Source organism: Cavia porcellus, unplaced genomic scaffold (assembly GCF_034190915.1).
Source record: "Cavia porcellus strain 051 isolate PalLab524CR breed Dunkin Hartley unplaced genomic scaffold, mCavPor4.1 scaffold_16, whole genome shotgun sequence".
Classification (NCBI taxonomy): domain Eukaryota; kingdom Metazoa; phylum Chordata; class Mammalia; order Rodentia; family Caviidae; genus Cavia; species Cavia porcellus.
In genome coordinates, this window is record NW_026947499.1 from 29,841,588 (window position 1) to 29,858,509 (window position 16,922).

The 16,922-nt window shown below is 47.2% G+C and overlaps 2 protein-coding genes across 3 annotated transcripts in view; one reads left to right on the forward strand and one right to left on the reverse strand.

The window, feature by feature from the left end:
* Window positions 1–13,238, forward strand: part of Cdc45 (cell division cycle 45) — a 31,196-nt gene extending 17,958 nt beyond the window's left edge. For both annotated transcript variants that reach the window (XM_003478378.4, XM_063226099.1), the window contains 9 exons: window positions 401–532; window positions 1,009–1,107; window positions 1,649–1,810; window positions 8,073–8,211; window positions 8,289–8,372; window positions 9,740–9,858; window positions 10,035–10,111; window positions 11,948–12,015; window positions 13,114–13,238. In XM_003478378.4, the coding sequence (XP_003478426.1) occupies window positions 401–532; window positions 1,009–1,107; window positions 1,649–1,810; window positions 8,073–8,211; window positions 8,289–8,372; window positions 9,740–9,858; window positions 10,035–10,111; window positions 11,948–12,012 (877 nt within the window). In that variant the 3' untranslated portion in view covers window positions 12,013–12,015; window positions 13,114–13,238. The remainder of the gene's footprint in view (window positions 1–400; window positions 533–1,008; window positions 1,108–1,648; window positions 1,811–8,072; window positions 8,212–8,288; window positions 8,373–9,739; window positions 9,859–10,034; window positions 10,112–11,947; window positions 12,016–13,113) is intronic.
* Window positions 13,239–15,481: 2,243 nt separating this feature from the next.
* On the reverse strand, window positions 15,482–16,922 carry Cldn5 (claudin 5). Its single transcript, XM_005007310.4, has one exon. It carries the CDS (start codon window positions 16,750–16,752, stop codon window positions 16,096–16,098), a length of 657 nt encoding a protein of 218 aa, XP_005007367.1. The 5' UTR covers window positions 16,753–16,922; the 3' UTR covers window positions 15,482–16,095.

A 16,922-nucleotide genomic window follows, 5' to 3' on the forward strand; every position in this document is an offset into this window, starting at 1 on the left:
ACTTGGAAAGGACAGGTGGTAGCTGGATTGCAGTAGGTGCAGTAGGAGTGGGCAGGATAGTATGGCAGCCTGAGCTAGGAATTCCCAGCCTTCCACCTTCTATGTGGCTATTGCTGCTCTCTCTGACTGCAGTAGAGGACCCTGCAGAACTCCTGGACTTTGTTTTCTCTAGCAAAGAGGGAAAATGGTGTGCACCCATAACCTCACAGTCTTTCTAGATGGGTCAAATTGCTCCTGTTTGTCCTTGTTCAACCTGGTTGTACAAGCAAGGCAGGCCCAGAGAACACAGCAGGCCATCTGCTGAAAACTGAGTGAGGCTGTGGCCTGCCCAGGTCGTGGGTCACTATGCAGCTCCAGATGGATATCAGGCATCACATTTGTTCCTTGATGTTGAACCCAGCCTCTGCCTGGCTCTCTACCACCACTGGTCCCTCTATGATAGTCTGTGCAATACCTGCTACACCGCAGCCAGGTTCAAGCTCTGGTCTGTGGATGGGCAGAAGCGGCTTCAGGAATTTCTTGCAGACATGGGGTGAGTAACTACCTGGGCCTGCAGCCCTCCACCTTCCCAGCTTCCTATGGAGATGCCCTTCTGCTTTGTTGTGACTACAGTGACTTACAGGGTTGTAAAATGCAGCTGCTACCCATTCCTCCATCACTTCCTCCTCTCCAGATCTGAGAATGTCATCTGGTAAATATGCTAGGTCCACAGGGTTGGTGAATCTATGGCACATGTATTATTATTTGTGTTTCTCCTAAAAGATGTTAATGTATGAGTTTTTTGTTTGTTTTCTAAACTGAAACCTCAGTATATAGGTTTTATTGCAGTGTCAGGTTTTTGTGATAAATAAGTGGGTTTTAGTCTGGACATTCATCTCTAAAAGCTTTGCCATCACAGTGCTAGGACATCCCTCCATGGCCCACATGGTCACAGTGCTTGTAGCTTCTTTCTTTTTTCTTCAATATCTCTACAGTCTCATTCACGTGACTTGTACTTACTCTTTTCAGGCTTCCCCTGAAACAGGTGAAGCAGAAGTTTCAGTCCATGGACATCTCTTTGAAGGAGAATTTGCGGGAAATGATTGAAGAATCTGCAAATAAATTTGGGTAAACACATTTGTTTCTGGGATAAGCTGTTTTAACATTAGGGCTTCTACTTTATACTCATAAAATAATATAAAAATAAATTAATAACTAAGATTGTACAAGTGAGCATGACTTGAATTCGATCATTCCTGAATATTTGTCTTCTCTTTGAGTTAAAAAACTGACCTTGTTCAAATGCCTATAAACCTTAGGACCCATGAGATCGAACCAGCCCCTTTCTCTGACAGGAAGTGGGCCACCAGGGCAGGTGTAGGTGAGCTCTGTCTAACCAGCTCCTTGGGCACCACTGAAGGTCTTGTGCCTGGCTGCTCTTGCCCTACCAGCTGGTGTGCTGGGGTAAAGGCGAGGAGCCTGCCTATATCGTGGCCCTAACAGCTGCTGTGACTGGGTGTCCTGACCCACAGTTTCCTCTGACTAGTGTCATAATGAGACTATTGCTGGGGATCTATGAAGGACCTTAGGGCATCTGCTGGCCTGATGTAGCCAAGGGGGCTCACTCATGACTTGAGGGTGACAGCCACACTGCTTCCTCTCGTGACAGGATGAAGGATATGCGTATACAGACTTTCAGCATCCATTTTGGTTTTAAGCATAAGTTCCTGGCCAGCGACGTGGTCTTTGCCACCATGGCTCTAATGGAAAGCCCTGAGAAGGATGGCTCCGGGACGGATCACTTCATACAGGCTCTGGACAGTCTCTCCAGGTAGTAGGTGTGGCCAGGGACTGCAGTCCCCTTCAGGCTGCCTCTGGTCCTCAATCTCACATGCACAGGGAGGCTGGTTGTGGGGAACTTCCTGGGTGAGACAGTAATAGTCCTACAGAAACAGCAAGTGTGAATCAGGGTCTAGTACACTGCCTGTCTGTCTCCAGTACAGGATTTGTCACTCTTGAGTCCTTTTCATGTCTTTTTAACTTAAAAAAATTTCTTTTTTTCACTTTCTATATCTCTTAGTCCTTGTGTGCAGGCCCCCACCCATGTTCCCTGTAGGGAATGTGCCTGCCATTCTCAAAGGGCATCTGGGTTAGGAAACTACTAAGATTTTTTTTTTTTTTTGTACCAGGGATTGAACTCATGACTTCATACTTGCCAGGCAGGCGATTAGACTGGTGAGCTAAATCCCCAGCCCCTAAAACTACTAAGATTTAAAGCAGAGAAGATGACATTCTTGTTCCTTCTAATTCATTTTTCTCTTCTCAATTCTTTGATTTCTAATCCTTTCTTCTCTTACTTCCTGAAATAATCCCTGTTATTTTTCCCCATGCTCTTAGAGTACCATGAAATAAATATGCCAGTTTTAATTTTGGGGGGGACACGTTTTATCTTTCTAAAATTTACTTAATTTGTTTCAAGACAAAATTTTGCTATGTAGTTCAGGGTGGCCTTGAATTCACAGTGTTGTCAGGTTGGCCTATCAGCAATCTGCCCATACCCCTTAGCCATCATCTCTCAAATCCTTCATCCCTCTCGGCCCTAGGCAACCACTTCTATAGATTTGTTCTTCTGGACCTTTGATGTAAGTGGAGTTGTATGATGTGTGGCTCTTTGTATCCATTTCTTTCATGTAATAGCATTTACAGTGTTCATCTGTGTTGCAGCTAGTGTCAGGATTTAATGCCTTTTTACTGTAAATAATTCATTAGATATACCATTTTACTCACCAGTTACTTTTTGATAGACATGAGTTGTGGCTATCTTTTGACTATTATAAATAACACTGCTGTAAACTTACATGTACGTATAAGTTTTTGTGTAGTCATCTTTGCATTTCTCTTGGTTACATTTCCAGTAGATTGTGTAGATAGTTACTCCAGGTTTAACTTTCTGAGAAATTGCCAGACTGTTTTCCGTAGACTGTACCATTTTACACTCCCACTGCAGTAATGTGAGGGTTCTGACTTCTTTACATCCTTACAAATACTTATTGTCTGTGTTTTAGATTATAACCATCCTAGTAAGTGCAAAGGCATGTCTCACTGTGGTGTTTGTTTGTTTGTTTTTTGAGACAAGGTCTCTCTATGTAGCCCAGGCTGTCCTTGAACTCACACCAACCTCAGTCTCCTGAGTGTTGGGATTAATAAGCACGAGCCTCTACTCCTGGCTTCTCACTGTGGTTTAGATTTGGATTTTTCTCACTGGCTAATGGTATCGAGCATATTCTCAAGTGTTTATTGGCCATGCATAGTATTTTCTTTGGAAGTTAGTTCAAACACTTCACCTATTTTTTTTTTGTCAGTACCGGGAATCGAACTCACAACTGCCTGCTTGCAAGGCAGGTGCTTATGCCGCTGAGCTAAATCCCCAGCCCCTTTCTTCACCTATTTTTAAATAAGGCATTTGTCTTTTCTTTCTTATTGAGTTGTAGGACATTTTTTTACATATTCTAAAGAAAAGTCCCTTATGATACATACACACACACACACACACACACACACATACATACATATATATATATATATATATATATATATATATATTTTTTTTTTTTTTTTTTTTTTTTTTTGTACCAGGGATCGAACTCACAACCTTGCGCTTGCTAAGCAGGCATTTATGCTGCTGAGCTAAATCCCCAGTCCCCAGATACGTAATTTACAAATATTTTCTCCCATCATGTGAGCTGGCTTTTTCGTTTGATCACTAATTTTGGTGATAACTAGATTATCCATTATTCTTTTGTTTGTTGTGCTTTTTGGTGTCATACCTAAGAACTATTGCTTAATCTAGGGTCACAAAAAATTTTACATTATGTTTTCTAAGAATTTTGTAGTCTTGTACACCAGGTGGGAAAAGGTGGTATTCCAATGAGGTAATGGAGACTTCACTCTTCCCTGCCACCCCATGGCTTGTTGTTTGTTAACTTCCATCACAGTAAAAGAATTTCAGGACACATCAGTGTGAGGCATAGAGGGTTTTATTAGCAGAGTTAGAAAGTAAGGAACAAGAGGAAAAGACTTCAGCTTGAGTAAATCTTAGAGGGGGCCCACTTTTTTTTTCTTTTTATAAAAACAAGGTCTCACTTTGTAGGATAGGCTGTCCTTGAACTCACTATGTAGCCCAGGCTGGTCTCCAACTCGCTATGATCCTCCTGCGTCAGCCTCCAAAGTGCTGGGATTACAGGGTTGCTCCACCATGCCCAGCAGCAACGTAAGAACAACATGTTTAAGGATTAGCAGTGGGCCAGGGTCTGGTCGATCCCTTTCTCAGTTCTAGAGCTCCAGAGGAATCCTCATGGCTTGGGGGGTGATTTGGTCCTGTGGGATGATTACTTTGCTTAGGAGGGTGGTCTCATTGTGGAGTGGTCTATGAGGCTCCACTTTTCCTGGAAGTCAGATGGCTATGGATTTAGGACAATGGCTGTAGACTTCTAGGCATTGTTCCAGGAAAGTCTGAAATGGGGTTATGAAAGCTGGCACTTAGGTGTCCCTGAAAATTAGTTACTTTATCTTGGTGCCCTTAGTCATAAAAGAGGATAAAATAGATTAGGTAAATTTAGGCTTGAGAAACTTTGTTTTGTCCACTTTTCCTAAATGTCTAACATTTCTTTGTGCAAAGCTGAGCAGTAATCATAGCCAGTTTTAAGGTAGTAAGGAAACAAAAAATTGAGTTTCCAGCTGGGCATGCTGGTATATTTCTATAATCCTAGCACTGTAGGAGGCCAGGTGTCCAGCCAGGGTAACCTCGTGATTTAACAAGAACCTGTCTCAAAATTTAAAAAGAAAGGGCTGGTGCTGTAGTTCAGTGTGAAGGCCCTGTATTCAATTTCTTGTACTGGAAAGGAAAAAAAATTTTCTTGTCTCCTCTTTTTTGGTCTTTTTGAGTTTGCTATGGGGTTCAAGGCTAGCCTTGAACTTAGTTTATAGCCCAAGCTGGCCTCAAACTGATATAGGAGAATGAAACTCCTGTCCTATCATATGTCAGGCACGAGTTCATGTTCTCTAAAATCACAGAATGAATTTTAGGAACAACGGAGCTAAGAGCAGGAATATTTATTGAGAGAAAGCTTCTGTCTGAGAGAGATAGAAGGAGTAGATTGCCAAAGATTCTGTATTTTCTCAGGATTTTTATAGAGTAAAAGCATGAAGTGAGGTGGGTCTAAGGTGGGGAAAACTGGGAACTCGCAAGGTAGACGGGCATGAGGTGAGACAGAGAGCTATGGTCATCCAGTAAGTCTAACTGTTCAGGTAAAATTGACCAAATCAGGGACAAATGGGGAAGTAAGTCGCATAGCAATCGAGCATTCTTTATGGATCAGTGACTCTTCCTGTAGGGCGATGGGATGGTGACTCCTGGCTTCTCAAGGTGATCCAGACTTAATCCAGATTATACTTAAGGGTGTAATTGCATTTGTTTTGCCTCCTGTCTTGAGATTTGGCCCACAGCAAGAGATGTGTGTCTCCTCCAAGGTCACTAGACATCGGGTCCTCGGTGCCAGCTTCTTTGAGGGCCTATCCCTGTCTGACTGCCTGTATTTTTAATATTATAGCTCCCTGTAATAAAACCACAGTGATCCTCTTGTCTCAGCCTCCCAAGTGCTAGAATGACAGTTGTGCACCACCACATCTGGCCTTCCTTGTCTCCTTTTTAACTGTCTTTATTTTTTCTATCCTACCTCAGTTTTAGTTATTGCATTTGGTATGATTCACTTGAGGTTAATTTTTGTGTTTATTGTAAGGAAGGAATCCATTTTAATTCTTTTGCATTTGCATACCTACTTGTCCCAGAACCATTTTGAAAAAATTAATTTGTCCCCCTAATTGATGGAGCCCACTACAAAGCAGCTCTGAACAGGATTTAAAATTAAACCAACTGGCTTTTTGTGTTTACCTGTGAGTCTTTCCCAGGCCTAAGCCCCTTGTCTGGAGATGGGCAGTGGATTCATAGTAAGTGAACCTCTATGAATCACTGACCATGGTTGAGGCCTGTAATGGCCTTTGATGCCAGTGTTGCTTCAAAGGGCAAGATAATGCCATAGCTGAAGACTCCTGGCTCTATCCCCAGTTAACTAGATAGAGATTGCAGCTATAGGTGTCTCACTCCTGCTGTAACAGTCCTGCCGTAAATGTCAACCTAAAGATAGGACAGTTCGCCTGTTGGCATAATTTACTGCCTGCAAATCTTTAACTCTCAAGGTCCTGTGTAGTTCCTGCACTTTCCTCAGTATCCCCTTTTGTTTAAAAACTAGATAAACACTGACCACCCAGAGAAGTTCTTTGTCTCAGCCTCAAAGTCTCCTAGAGGGTTTTGATCCTTCTGGAGCCCTAAAATCATACCACTTGTCTCATTTATTTAAGCCTTCGCCATCCACTCGTTTGGGAGATTGGGGGTCTGGGCCAGGTCCCCAGGTCTGGGGATGTAGCTCAGGCCATTCCTAACTGGGCTATTTAGGATGGCTACTCATTGTCACCATAGATGTCCCTTGTCTGCATCTCTATAATTAGAGACAGCATTTCTTAACATTTTTTGTCTTTGTTTCATTCATTCCATCATTTTAGTAGAATTCAACACTCAACTGATTTTCAAAGAAAGCATGAACATAAAGTAAACTTTCCAAGTTCTGTGTCTGACAATATCATTTTTCTGTGCTCATCTGATTTCTGATTGAGCTCATGCAAAACTCAAGATTGAAGGAGATTTCTGGAGACTGTAGATTCCATCGTGCCCTTGTCTTCCAGCAGCCAGTGCTGTTATGTGAATAAGAAGTCTGGGCCATATTGAGTCCTGTTTCTTTGTAAATGCATCACCTCAACCCTACCTGCAGAAGTGTTTAGGATCTCCTTCGTGGTTTTCAGTATTCAATAATTTTGTAGTGCTCTGTCTAGGTACGTTGTGTTCCATGCATTTCACTATATTCTCAGAGGACCCTTTCAATCTGCAGACCCAAGTCTTGCAGTTGCAAAAGTGCTTTTTTAACTATTTATTTACTAAACACCTCCCTACACACACACACACACACACACACATTGTGTATGTAAATATATATATATATATATATTTTTTTTTTTTTTTTTTTTTTTTTTTTTTGTACTGAGGCTCAAACATTTCACGATTAATTACCAGGCAAGCACTTGAGCCACTGAGCTGAATTCCCAGCCCTCTTATATTTTGGCCTTTCAATTTCTATGTCTTTGTTTTGTTATAGACATTGAGGAAGGTTTTCTTGACTTTTCCTCTAGGTTTTGCTTGAATATTTTATTTTTTGCAATTTTTTAAATTTTCACCTACACTTTCCTAGTTTCTGATGGTTCCTTTTTGTAGACTCCTATAAGATCTTGACTTGGGAATGTAATAGCTGCCCAAATCTCTGAAAATAGTAGATTTCAAGTTTCTTTTATTTTCTGAATTATGTTTCCCAGGATCATTTTTTAGGCCACAGGTGTTTCCCCAATAGTCTGGTGTCTTTTTTATTCAGGAAGGGGCTGTGGAATCTTGGCTGAACTCTGGGTATCTGGGCACAACTTGCTGGGCAAAAACATCGCTTCATCCTGGCAGGCAGGCTGCCAACTATAATATATTGGCTCTCATAACTGCTGGGCATAGAAGCTGTGCTAGAAGGCTCCTACTTTAGAAGTTTCTTTCATGTATTCACAGGGGAGCCTTGCCTTTTGGAGAGGAAGAATAAATGTCTATCGGTTAGATGGGGAAGTCCTCTATGCTGTCCCTCTCCCCTGCCCAAGCCTCCCCTGTCAGAGCCTTCCAGGTATCTTCCTGTGACCTCCTTTGCAGGATCTTCAGTCTTCCATTTTCTGATGCCAGCACCCCTTTCCATATCTCATTTTTATCATTCTGGGTTTAAACTTATTTTTTATTCATTCCTTTCATGTGAAAGGGAATTCAAGAGGAGAGAAGATAAACTCTTATTCCCACATCTCTTCCTGAACCAGGAGCCAAGTGATCTGTTTGTGACTTAGATATTTTACCAAGAGTTCCTGACAAGCAGTGTCTAAGGGGAATGTCTGCCCTGTTACAGGAATAACCTGGACAAGCTGTACCTGGGCCTGGAACTTGCCAAAAAGCAACTGCAAGCCATCCAGCAGACCATTGCCAGCTGCCTCTGCACCAACCTTGTTGTCTCCCAGGGGCCTTTCCTATACTGCTCCCTCATGGAGGTCAGGCTTCCCTTGATGCGTATGTACTAAGCCATGCCCACCAGTGGCCTCCGCTGACCTTTGTCTCCCTGTCCTAGGGCACTCCAGATGTTGTGCTGTTCTCCAAGCCAGTATCCCTGAGCCTGCTCAGCAGACACCTGCTCAAGTCCTTTGTGTATTCGGTGAGGAGAAAGGCGGGTGGGACGTGGGTGCAGGAGGGCAGATGCTTGGTGAGTGCTCTGAACCAGGTGTTAAGATAGTATCCTATATAGAGGTACCCATAGCTGTTCACCAGCAGTAGGGGCTTGGTAATATCCCTTGTGTTTTCTGAACTGTACTTTCCTCAACTGACCTCTAGGAGCCTTCTGGTTTCCCACAAGTCCTGATTACATCATTTGCTGTCCCAGTGGCTCAAAAAGGTAGAATGAGGCCTGCACAGAGTAGTGGGGCTGGGGCTTATGTTCAGAGATGGCAGAGCAAGAAAAGATGGAGTTGGTTATAATACTGACTTGTTTCCTAGCAAGTTTGTGTTCTAGGCTAACTTTCTATGTGTGAGTTTATCTTTTATATGGTCTAACGTGCTTCTTTGCCTTGGCTTGGAATACAGCCCTAATTCAGCAGGTATTTAGTCAGGGATGTGTGCAAATACTACACTATTTATTTTATTTTATTTTATTTTGGGAGGTGCTGGGAATTGAACTCAGGAACTTGTGCTTGCCAGGCAGGTGCTGTGCCACTGAGCTAAAAAATCCCTGACCCGTTATACCATTTTATGTAGGTGATATGAGCCTCTTAGGGCTTAGTATTCGTAGGAGTGCTGAAACCAATCCTCAGTGGCTACAAAGGGATTACTATATTGTCAAAACATGAACTTAGGGTCAGACATGACTATTGAAGTCTTCTAGGCTTAGTTCAAGTCTTAGCCTCCTCATTTGTCAGTTGTGTGATATGAGGTAGATTATCTGATTTTTGAGTCTCTGTTTCCCCTTCCACAAAATGAGTAAAGAAATATCCACTTCACAGGATCCATTCAATAAGACATTGAGTAACTACCACCTGTTAGACCATTTTTATAGAGTGACCTGCCCTCCCAGTTTGCTCCTCAGTCCCACACAAATCAGGATATCTAGCCAAATTGGTTGAAGAGTGTGGGGGTTGTGGGTTCAGCAATGAGGAAAGCACTCAGTCTCCAGCCTGAGAGCGTGTGCATGCAGTTTTAGATAGTGGCTCACACAACAGAGAGAAAAGAACAGGGCAAGCACAGGTTCTGGAGGAGGTGACAGCTGCAGCAGGACCTGAAGGAGGTGATGGAACAGCCCAGGCAGAGCCCCTGCAGGAACAGCCAAGGTGCCTGAGGCTGATCAGTAAGAGGAATCTGGTTCCGAAACATCACACGGGGACTCTAGCATCTCCTTTGGTGATGGGCGGTCTCTGGAGGATTTTGGGGAGTAGCCTGACACAGTTGTGGATCCTGGGTCCTGGATAGTGTGTGCTACCCACAGAGCTGGATCTGACTATGCTGTAACTGAGGGTGCCCTTATCTCTGCAGAGAAAGAACCGACGTTGCAAGTTGCTGCCTCTGGTGATGGCCGCTCCACTAAGTGTGGAGCAGGGCACAGTGACCATGGTGGGCATTCCCCCAGAGACCGACAGCTCAGACAGAAAGAAGTGAGCAGCTACCACTTACCTGAGAATTAAAGACATGAGAGAGCTTTGGGTGTATCTGCATGTTGGCCCATCAGCCCTTTGCCTGAGTTCATGGATGTTTGGCCTTCAGTGTCAGGGGGAAGGAAGGGTCCCATGGAGGAGGTCTGGGCTCTAACATGTCTATCATGTGTCTGTAGTTTTTTCGGAAGAGCGTTTGAGAAGGCGGCAGAACGCACCAACTCCCGGACACTACATAACCGCTTTGATCTCTCAGGTGAGAGTTTCAGGTGTTTGGCCACGCTTTTTCCATCTTTCAGGGTCAGCCATGGAACTAGATAGGCTGGTGTCGATTAGCCCAGCCTGGCCAGCAGCCCTCTTGTTCTCCTAAAACTAGTCCCTGGCAAAGCTGCTCCCAGAGACTCAGGGAGCTCCAGCTCTGGCCTTGCAGCCCCCCAAGAAGATCAGAGCACTGGCTGTAGGCACCTTCGGGGCCCAGCCTTAACTCTTAGGATCATGTCCCCAGTGCCCTGATATGGGCAAGGAAACAGGGCTGCAGCAGCCTTAACATGCCACAGAGCTTGTGTCACTGAAAAGTCCTGCCTGAGGCTACAAAATGATCCCAGTATGAGGGCTTGACCCCCAGCCCCTCTTATGCACTGGGTGTACCCCACACATGAGAATGGGAGGATACAGACTGACAATAGTTTCCCCAGATGCCAGCCTGGAACATGGTCCATATTTAGATGCGTTTGTCTTTTATTCCTAACATTTTAAAGTAAAGCAGATTGACCACTTCTCCCACTGGATTGTGGTGGGCTGCAGAGCACATCCAGACTGGGTGGTTTACAGAGGTTATTTTCTCATAGCCTTCGAGGCTGGGTCCCTGAGTCCAAGATGTCTGTTGGGTTGCTTCCTTTCACAGCTGAACCTTGACTAGGTGGCTGTAGTCTCCCTGTAACCTCACATGGTTCTCCTTTGTGAAGTCCCTATTTCCAAATATAGTTACATTCTGAGGGAACAGAAGTCAGAGTTTCATCATGGGAGTTTAGGTGGCAAGTGCAGCCTATTATACCCTTCAGTATTTTATCTGCATTTCTCAGAAAGGGCCTTTTCCGGGCTGGGGATTTAGCTCAGCGGCATAAGCGCCTGCCTTGCAAGCAGGCAGTCGTGAGTTCAATCCCTGGTACCGATGAAAACAAAAAAGACAAAAAAAAAAAAAAAAAAGAAAGGACCTTTTCCATAGTACCTCCTTCCTGATTCTCTGTCCTGGGAGACTCAGTTTGTGTTCAGGTTGCCTTGGCTGCCTCAGAGCCTTCTTCCTTGTGCTAGAGCAGTTATGCTGTGGGATGTGTGGTATTGATCTCTCCAAGCAACAGGCCCTGCTTCCTGTTTCATCCCCATGATGTCGGAGAAATCAACTTTAGCTGGCCTGCAGTATACAGGAAGGCCCTTTATACAAGGGAGGATTTGGTGCTGGTAGTTGCCTGGTTTCTCATGAGGCCTTGAGAGCCCTGGGTGAGAAGTATAGAGTGAGCCATGATCAATACCTCCCTGAATGAGCTGATCAAGTCAAGCCAGTTCTGTTCCAGGGCCTGGTTTTGCCGTTTCATGAAGGTTCACATGGTTGCCTGAGCCTGATGGCTCTTCAAGATGCAGGCAGTTTGTATTGTGGCCCCTTCCACAGAAGACATTGAAGCCATGGTATTGGGCAGAGCAGGTTAAAGTGGGTTCTTGCCCCACCTTGGCCCTCTCACACCTTGGCCCCTACTCTAGGGGTAGGCATCTGCTGAGCACTGTGGGAAAGCCTAATTCTTTTCCAGCTGTGTAGTATTCTGAGTTGTTACATCAACCCCCTGTTAGCTGTCATTGCTAGTTGCTGGCTGCCTAGAGGGTCATCCCTGTAGGTCACAGTTCTGGCCTCTCCACCAGTGCAGCCAGCAGGAAGATGAACCCAAGTCATCTAGAATCTCCCAAGCTGTGGAAGTTCCTGCTCAGTATGGAATGCAGTTGAGGACTGTTCTCACTGAGAATGTCGGGAAGAGGGAGTACATGTGCCTTGCTTGTTTTTCTCACTCCCTTCTCAAAAGATGTTTTTCTTTCATTATTTCAGTAATTGAGCTTAAAACTGAGGATCGGAGCAAGTTCCTGGATGCACTTATCTCCCTGCTGTCCTGAGGGGTGAGCCTGTGAGGATGGGGGTCCTTGGGATGGTGGGCCAGCTGCCTCATCACAGGCCTATCCTGACTCTGGCTTTGATCCTTGGGTTTCAAATCAGAGCTGGATTCTTGAAATTTGGAGCCAGCACATTTTTTCCCAAGAGTGTCTGTCCTCAGGCTTCCTGCAGGGCCACAGTGGGGCATTTTTGAGGAAGCTAATTTCATTAAGCCTCTTTGATCCCTTTAGAAAGACTTGGCATTCGCTCTTCTCTGACTATACCACAGGGCTGGGCATTGTGTATGCAACATGTGCCATGCAGAGTCCATAGTGCTGCCCTCAGAGGCCACCTAGAGCCTCCTGCCCCCATAATCTTGTCAGGCCCCAGGCTAGAGCCCACAGAGCCAGCTACCAGGGCTTTTGTATGGAGACCCTGGAAAAACCACACTTCGCAGCTGCTTGGCTGCAAATTACAAAATGTCGGTTCTTTGTGAGGCACTAGCAGTGCACAGCTATGCTGAGAGGGCCATTGCAAAGTATGACAGGCACTGTTGCACAGGACACCTACTCAACCAGGCCCCCCCCACTACCCAGCCTGGTCCCCTCAGGAAATGGTAGAAGGGATCCTGCTCAGTGTGGCAGTCTCATCCCAGCACCTCCACAGTGACTTCACTCCAGCACTGCCTCTCCCTGAGCCCTAGGCTAGAGGCTGTTCGTGTTGCAGATGGCTCTGCCAAGATGCTGACCTGGGGGGTTCCCTCAGTACCTGTACCCCATCCATAGTGAATTGAAAGCTAGAGCAGACAGATACCAGAATGGCATAAAGGCGTGGGAGACAGGGGAAGACGGGCCGGATGGGGAGAGGCCTATACGAACCCAACATGAGGCTGCCTGGCCCACGAGCTACAGATAAAAGGGTGCTAGAGGCCCTAAGTATGTTCAGGGATATCACTCTGGTGACAATTGGACCTGGGCTGAGTGTGCAGTGAAGGCAGTGGGTATCTCAGTGGGTTTGGGATGATCCCCCAACCCCAAGTTGCCTGCCACTCAATAGCAGCCCTGTGCAATTTTTTACATTTGGGGAGATATCATAATTGTTTGCAACTTTTTTTTCTTTTCCAGAATTTGATTTCTTCAGAAGTGACTTCTCCTTATTTATATTACCTGGCTTTTATTTAGATTGTAAGTTATGGACAGTTTTAAATGCAGTGGCGGTGGTTTTAATGAAATAAAATGCTTCATTTAAATTCTGTTTCCCTTCATTGCTCTAGTCTTGAGGCCAGCGCTTGTGTATAGCCTATAGGAGAGCCATGGTCCTGTGCTCCCAGCACACTCCATACTGAATAGGAAGCACAAGAATGTGGTCTCCCAGTGGCACCCAGTTCTCTTCACAATCCCTCTACCAACCACTGCAATGCCACACGGGACTATTCTGTCTACCTGCCCATTGCTTCTTCCTGTCAGCTGGTCTTAACAGCAAGAGCCCAGCTGGCTGAGCAGGTCCTGGATGGAAGGCATTGTGTCCCCAGACCTTGTCATTGGTATCACCCACATCCTTCACAGAGGATCCAAATTGGTTGAGACCTTAGCAACCTCCACAGGCTTGGAACATCTAGAACTTTACAATCAGGGGAACCTTGAGTTCAGCTGTTCCACCCCTCCCGGATGTCCCCTGATCACCATGAGTGTGGAGGGGTTGGCAGGTGAGAAGAGTGTGGTTCCAGTGTTTCCTGTCCTCCCATGAGCTATTCCCTTGTGGCCACTTCCTGGGGACACAGGTGCTGGGAAAGCAGGTGAGTTGGAGGAAAGATCTACCTGTGAGGCTTTTGAATTGCTGGGGGAGGTAGTATGGGCACAGTCCTTGAAATTAGGAGTGATTTGGGCAGGTTTAAGTTAGTAGGAAAAGCCCACAAAGAGTGGTTCGGAAGTGAGGCCACATTAGGTGGGGCTGTCCTTGGAGAAAGGGCAGTGGACACTGGGGTTGTGGCTGTTAGAGACTGGCTTCTTACCCCAACCTCTTATGATGCCAATAGGTACCAGGTGGAGTTATCCCCTGCCCTTCCCAGCATGGGTCAGGTAGATGGTAACTTGCTCTCCAGGGCCTTCAAGTACCACTCTGGCCATTTGGAAAAGCTGTGAGTTAGCTGTGCAGGCACCTTGAATGTAGAGAATACTGGTGGGAAGGAACTGTGGGATGAGCTCCCCACCCGCAACTCCTAAAGCTCCTAGCTATATATCCTGGCTCCTGCACTACCCAGCCCCGGATGTATCGGATGTATCAGGGTCTTCTTTCTGGTCCCACCCAGGTCATGACTCCAGGATCACATGACCTAGGCTGGAGCTGCTCTTAGTCCCTGCATTCAGGCTGAGGTGGGGCTGCATTCAGCCCCTCCTGAGGACCTCTTCCTGTAGCCTATCCCATTGTTGGTCTTTAGGCCACTGAAGCACTTAGCCTCCTTGTAAGTCCCAAGTGCTGGCTCCCCCATGGGTTCGAGAATTTTCACAAGCCTGTATCCTGAGGGTTCTTTCCAATGATAGAAAACTTGGCCAGGGTTTGGGAGACTGCTACTAGATATGGCCCAGGTGTTTTTGAACAGATCCTCAAGGCTGGGGTTTGAGGCAGATGCCAAGCCTTCCTAATGGCTGACTTGGAGCACCTTGAAGCAACAGGTAAAAATGCATCAATGCAAAGTATGTATAACTGAGCTGGAAGCTGAACTCAGTGACTATAATAAATAGCTTGCACTCCTGGGAGCTGCCTTCTACTGGCTTTTACTTCCCTGGCCCCCAGTAGCTAAGTCAAAAGGGTGTTTCCAGTAGGGTAAGCACAGAGGTGCAGATGCCTGGCACCAGTCTAGGATGGGCACAGACCCTGGAGTCGTGCTGTAACTGGCAGAGGGGCCAGGACAAGGCGCTGGAATGAAGCCTGGGCACTCAGCAACAGGTTCCTCCCATGGCAACCCTTGACCTGCAGCAAGCTCTGCTAGAACCAGCTTGCATCCTGGATTCAGTCTTTCCTACCCCATTGTTGAAGAGAGCCTCTGGCTTTGTACAGATGCTGCAGTACTCAGAGCTAGGAAAGCCCAAGAAGGCAGGTGGAAACATCACCCTGTGGTATATGTGGGGGAGTGGGCCTTTCCTGGAAGAAGCTAGCAGCCTGGCTACCAACCCACACAGCCCTCCCTCTTCCCGAGTCCCTAGTAGCAAGTCCATGGGTGTCCAGCCTGGTCCTCTTATGAGGACTGCCTCTCTCTACCCCACCCCAACAAAACAGCATGGGACTCTTCCCACTTTACCGGGTTGCAGTGAGCTGTGTCTTCAAGTCTGATGGGAAGGCGACAGGGAGCAGGGAAGGCAGAAAAAGTTCATATTCTCCAGGGACTGCCACCCCTGAGAGATCTCTATAGGAATCTGGGAAGGAGTTGGCAGCTGAGTGGGTGAATGGGGGTGCTGGCATAGGGGTGACTGGACAGAGGACAGGACACAGTGGGAGTATTCAAGCTATTTACTAAACAAATTCTTAACCTCCCCAACCCCCTCCCCAAGCCTGGAGGAGGGCAGTGGCTCAGCTCCACTCAGGCTCTGGTGTCCACAAGCCTCACCTGGAGGGCTGCTGAGGTGACATAGGTCCAAGTGAAGTTACTTGGTGCCTTGGGTTTATGCCCCCGCTGAAAAAGAAAAGGCCCTTTATACACATCCTTCCAGCCTGGGGGTCCTGGGGTCTTCATCTACCCTCCCAAGTCTGTAGAAGGGCTGATTTAAAAAGGCAGCGTCCAAGACTGCTACCTCTCAGAGTCAAGAACAAAATTGGCATTTCAGTGGATGGAATTTGAGAGGTCCATCCACGTGGTCAGTGCTACCCAGAAAAGAAACCAAGTCCTCACAAGTGCTTGTCATTTGTGGAGGGCAGGGTGCGGGACAGGGCCTGGATGGTGGTAATCAGGTCGACTGAAGCTGCGGGCCGGTGGGATCCATACGCTGAGCCTGACATTTCGTGGAGTTTGTACAGGGATGTAACCCTGCCATCCACGCACAGCTCCCTGCGTCGCTGGCTTCAATTCGCGGGCTTTGCTGCCGGGAGGGGCCCCGCCGTACCCCGCCCCATCAGACATAGTTCTTCTTGTCGTAGTCGCCGCTGGTCGTGGGCCGCCGCGGTGCTGAGTACTTGACGGGAAAGCTGAAATCCGGGCGACCCGCACAGCCCCAGGCTCCGCAGCATACGAGGCCGCCACCACAAATGAGCAACGCAGAAGCCACCCACCCGATGTACAGCGCTGCGCCCAGTTCGTATTTCTGCGACAGGGGAACCGAAGGGTCGTAGAACTCACGGACAACAATATTGGCGAACCAGCAGATTGGCACGAGTGCCAGCAACCCACAGAACACGTATAACACACCGCCAGTGAGGGCCACGCGCGCCTTCGCCGGGCCCGCAGCCACGCAGGTGGTGCACTGCGCGCCAGCCAGGGTCACGAAGAGCGCAATCAGCGCCAGCAGCGCGGCGCCCACTGTAAGCGCCCGGGCCGCCTGCACCTCAGAGCTCAGCGCCAGCACAGACTCATACACCTTGCACTGCATGTGCCCGGTGCTCTGCACCACGCAAGTCATCCACAGCCCCTTCCAGGTGATCTGAGCCGTCACGATGTTGTGGTCCAAGAAGGCAGTGACTTGCCACATGGGCAGCCCGCACGCCAGAATCAGGCCCAACCAGCCCAGCAGGCACAGCACTAGACCCAGGATTTCCAACGATGCGGACCCCATGGCTGAAGACAAGGTGCGATGGTCCCCGGGACGCCCAGCGCACAGCGGCTGCGCTTTGGTTGGCTTGGCGCCCCGCGTGAGCGCTACTGTCCTTTAGCCTGTGCTGACGGCTGCCGTCTGTCTCCTTGCGGCGCGGTCTGATGCACTGTCTCTGATCTGCTGGCAACTCT

Bases quoted from the DNA above. Each gene is read 5' to 3' on its own strand.
- Cldn5 (XM_005007310.4), bottom strand. From the start codon at position 16,752: ATGGGGTCCGCATCGTTGGAAATCCTGGGTCTAGTGCTGTGCCTGCTG.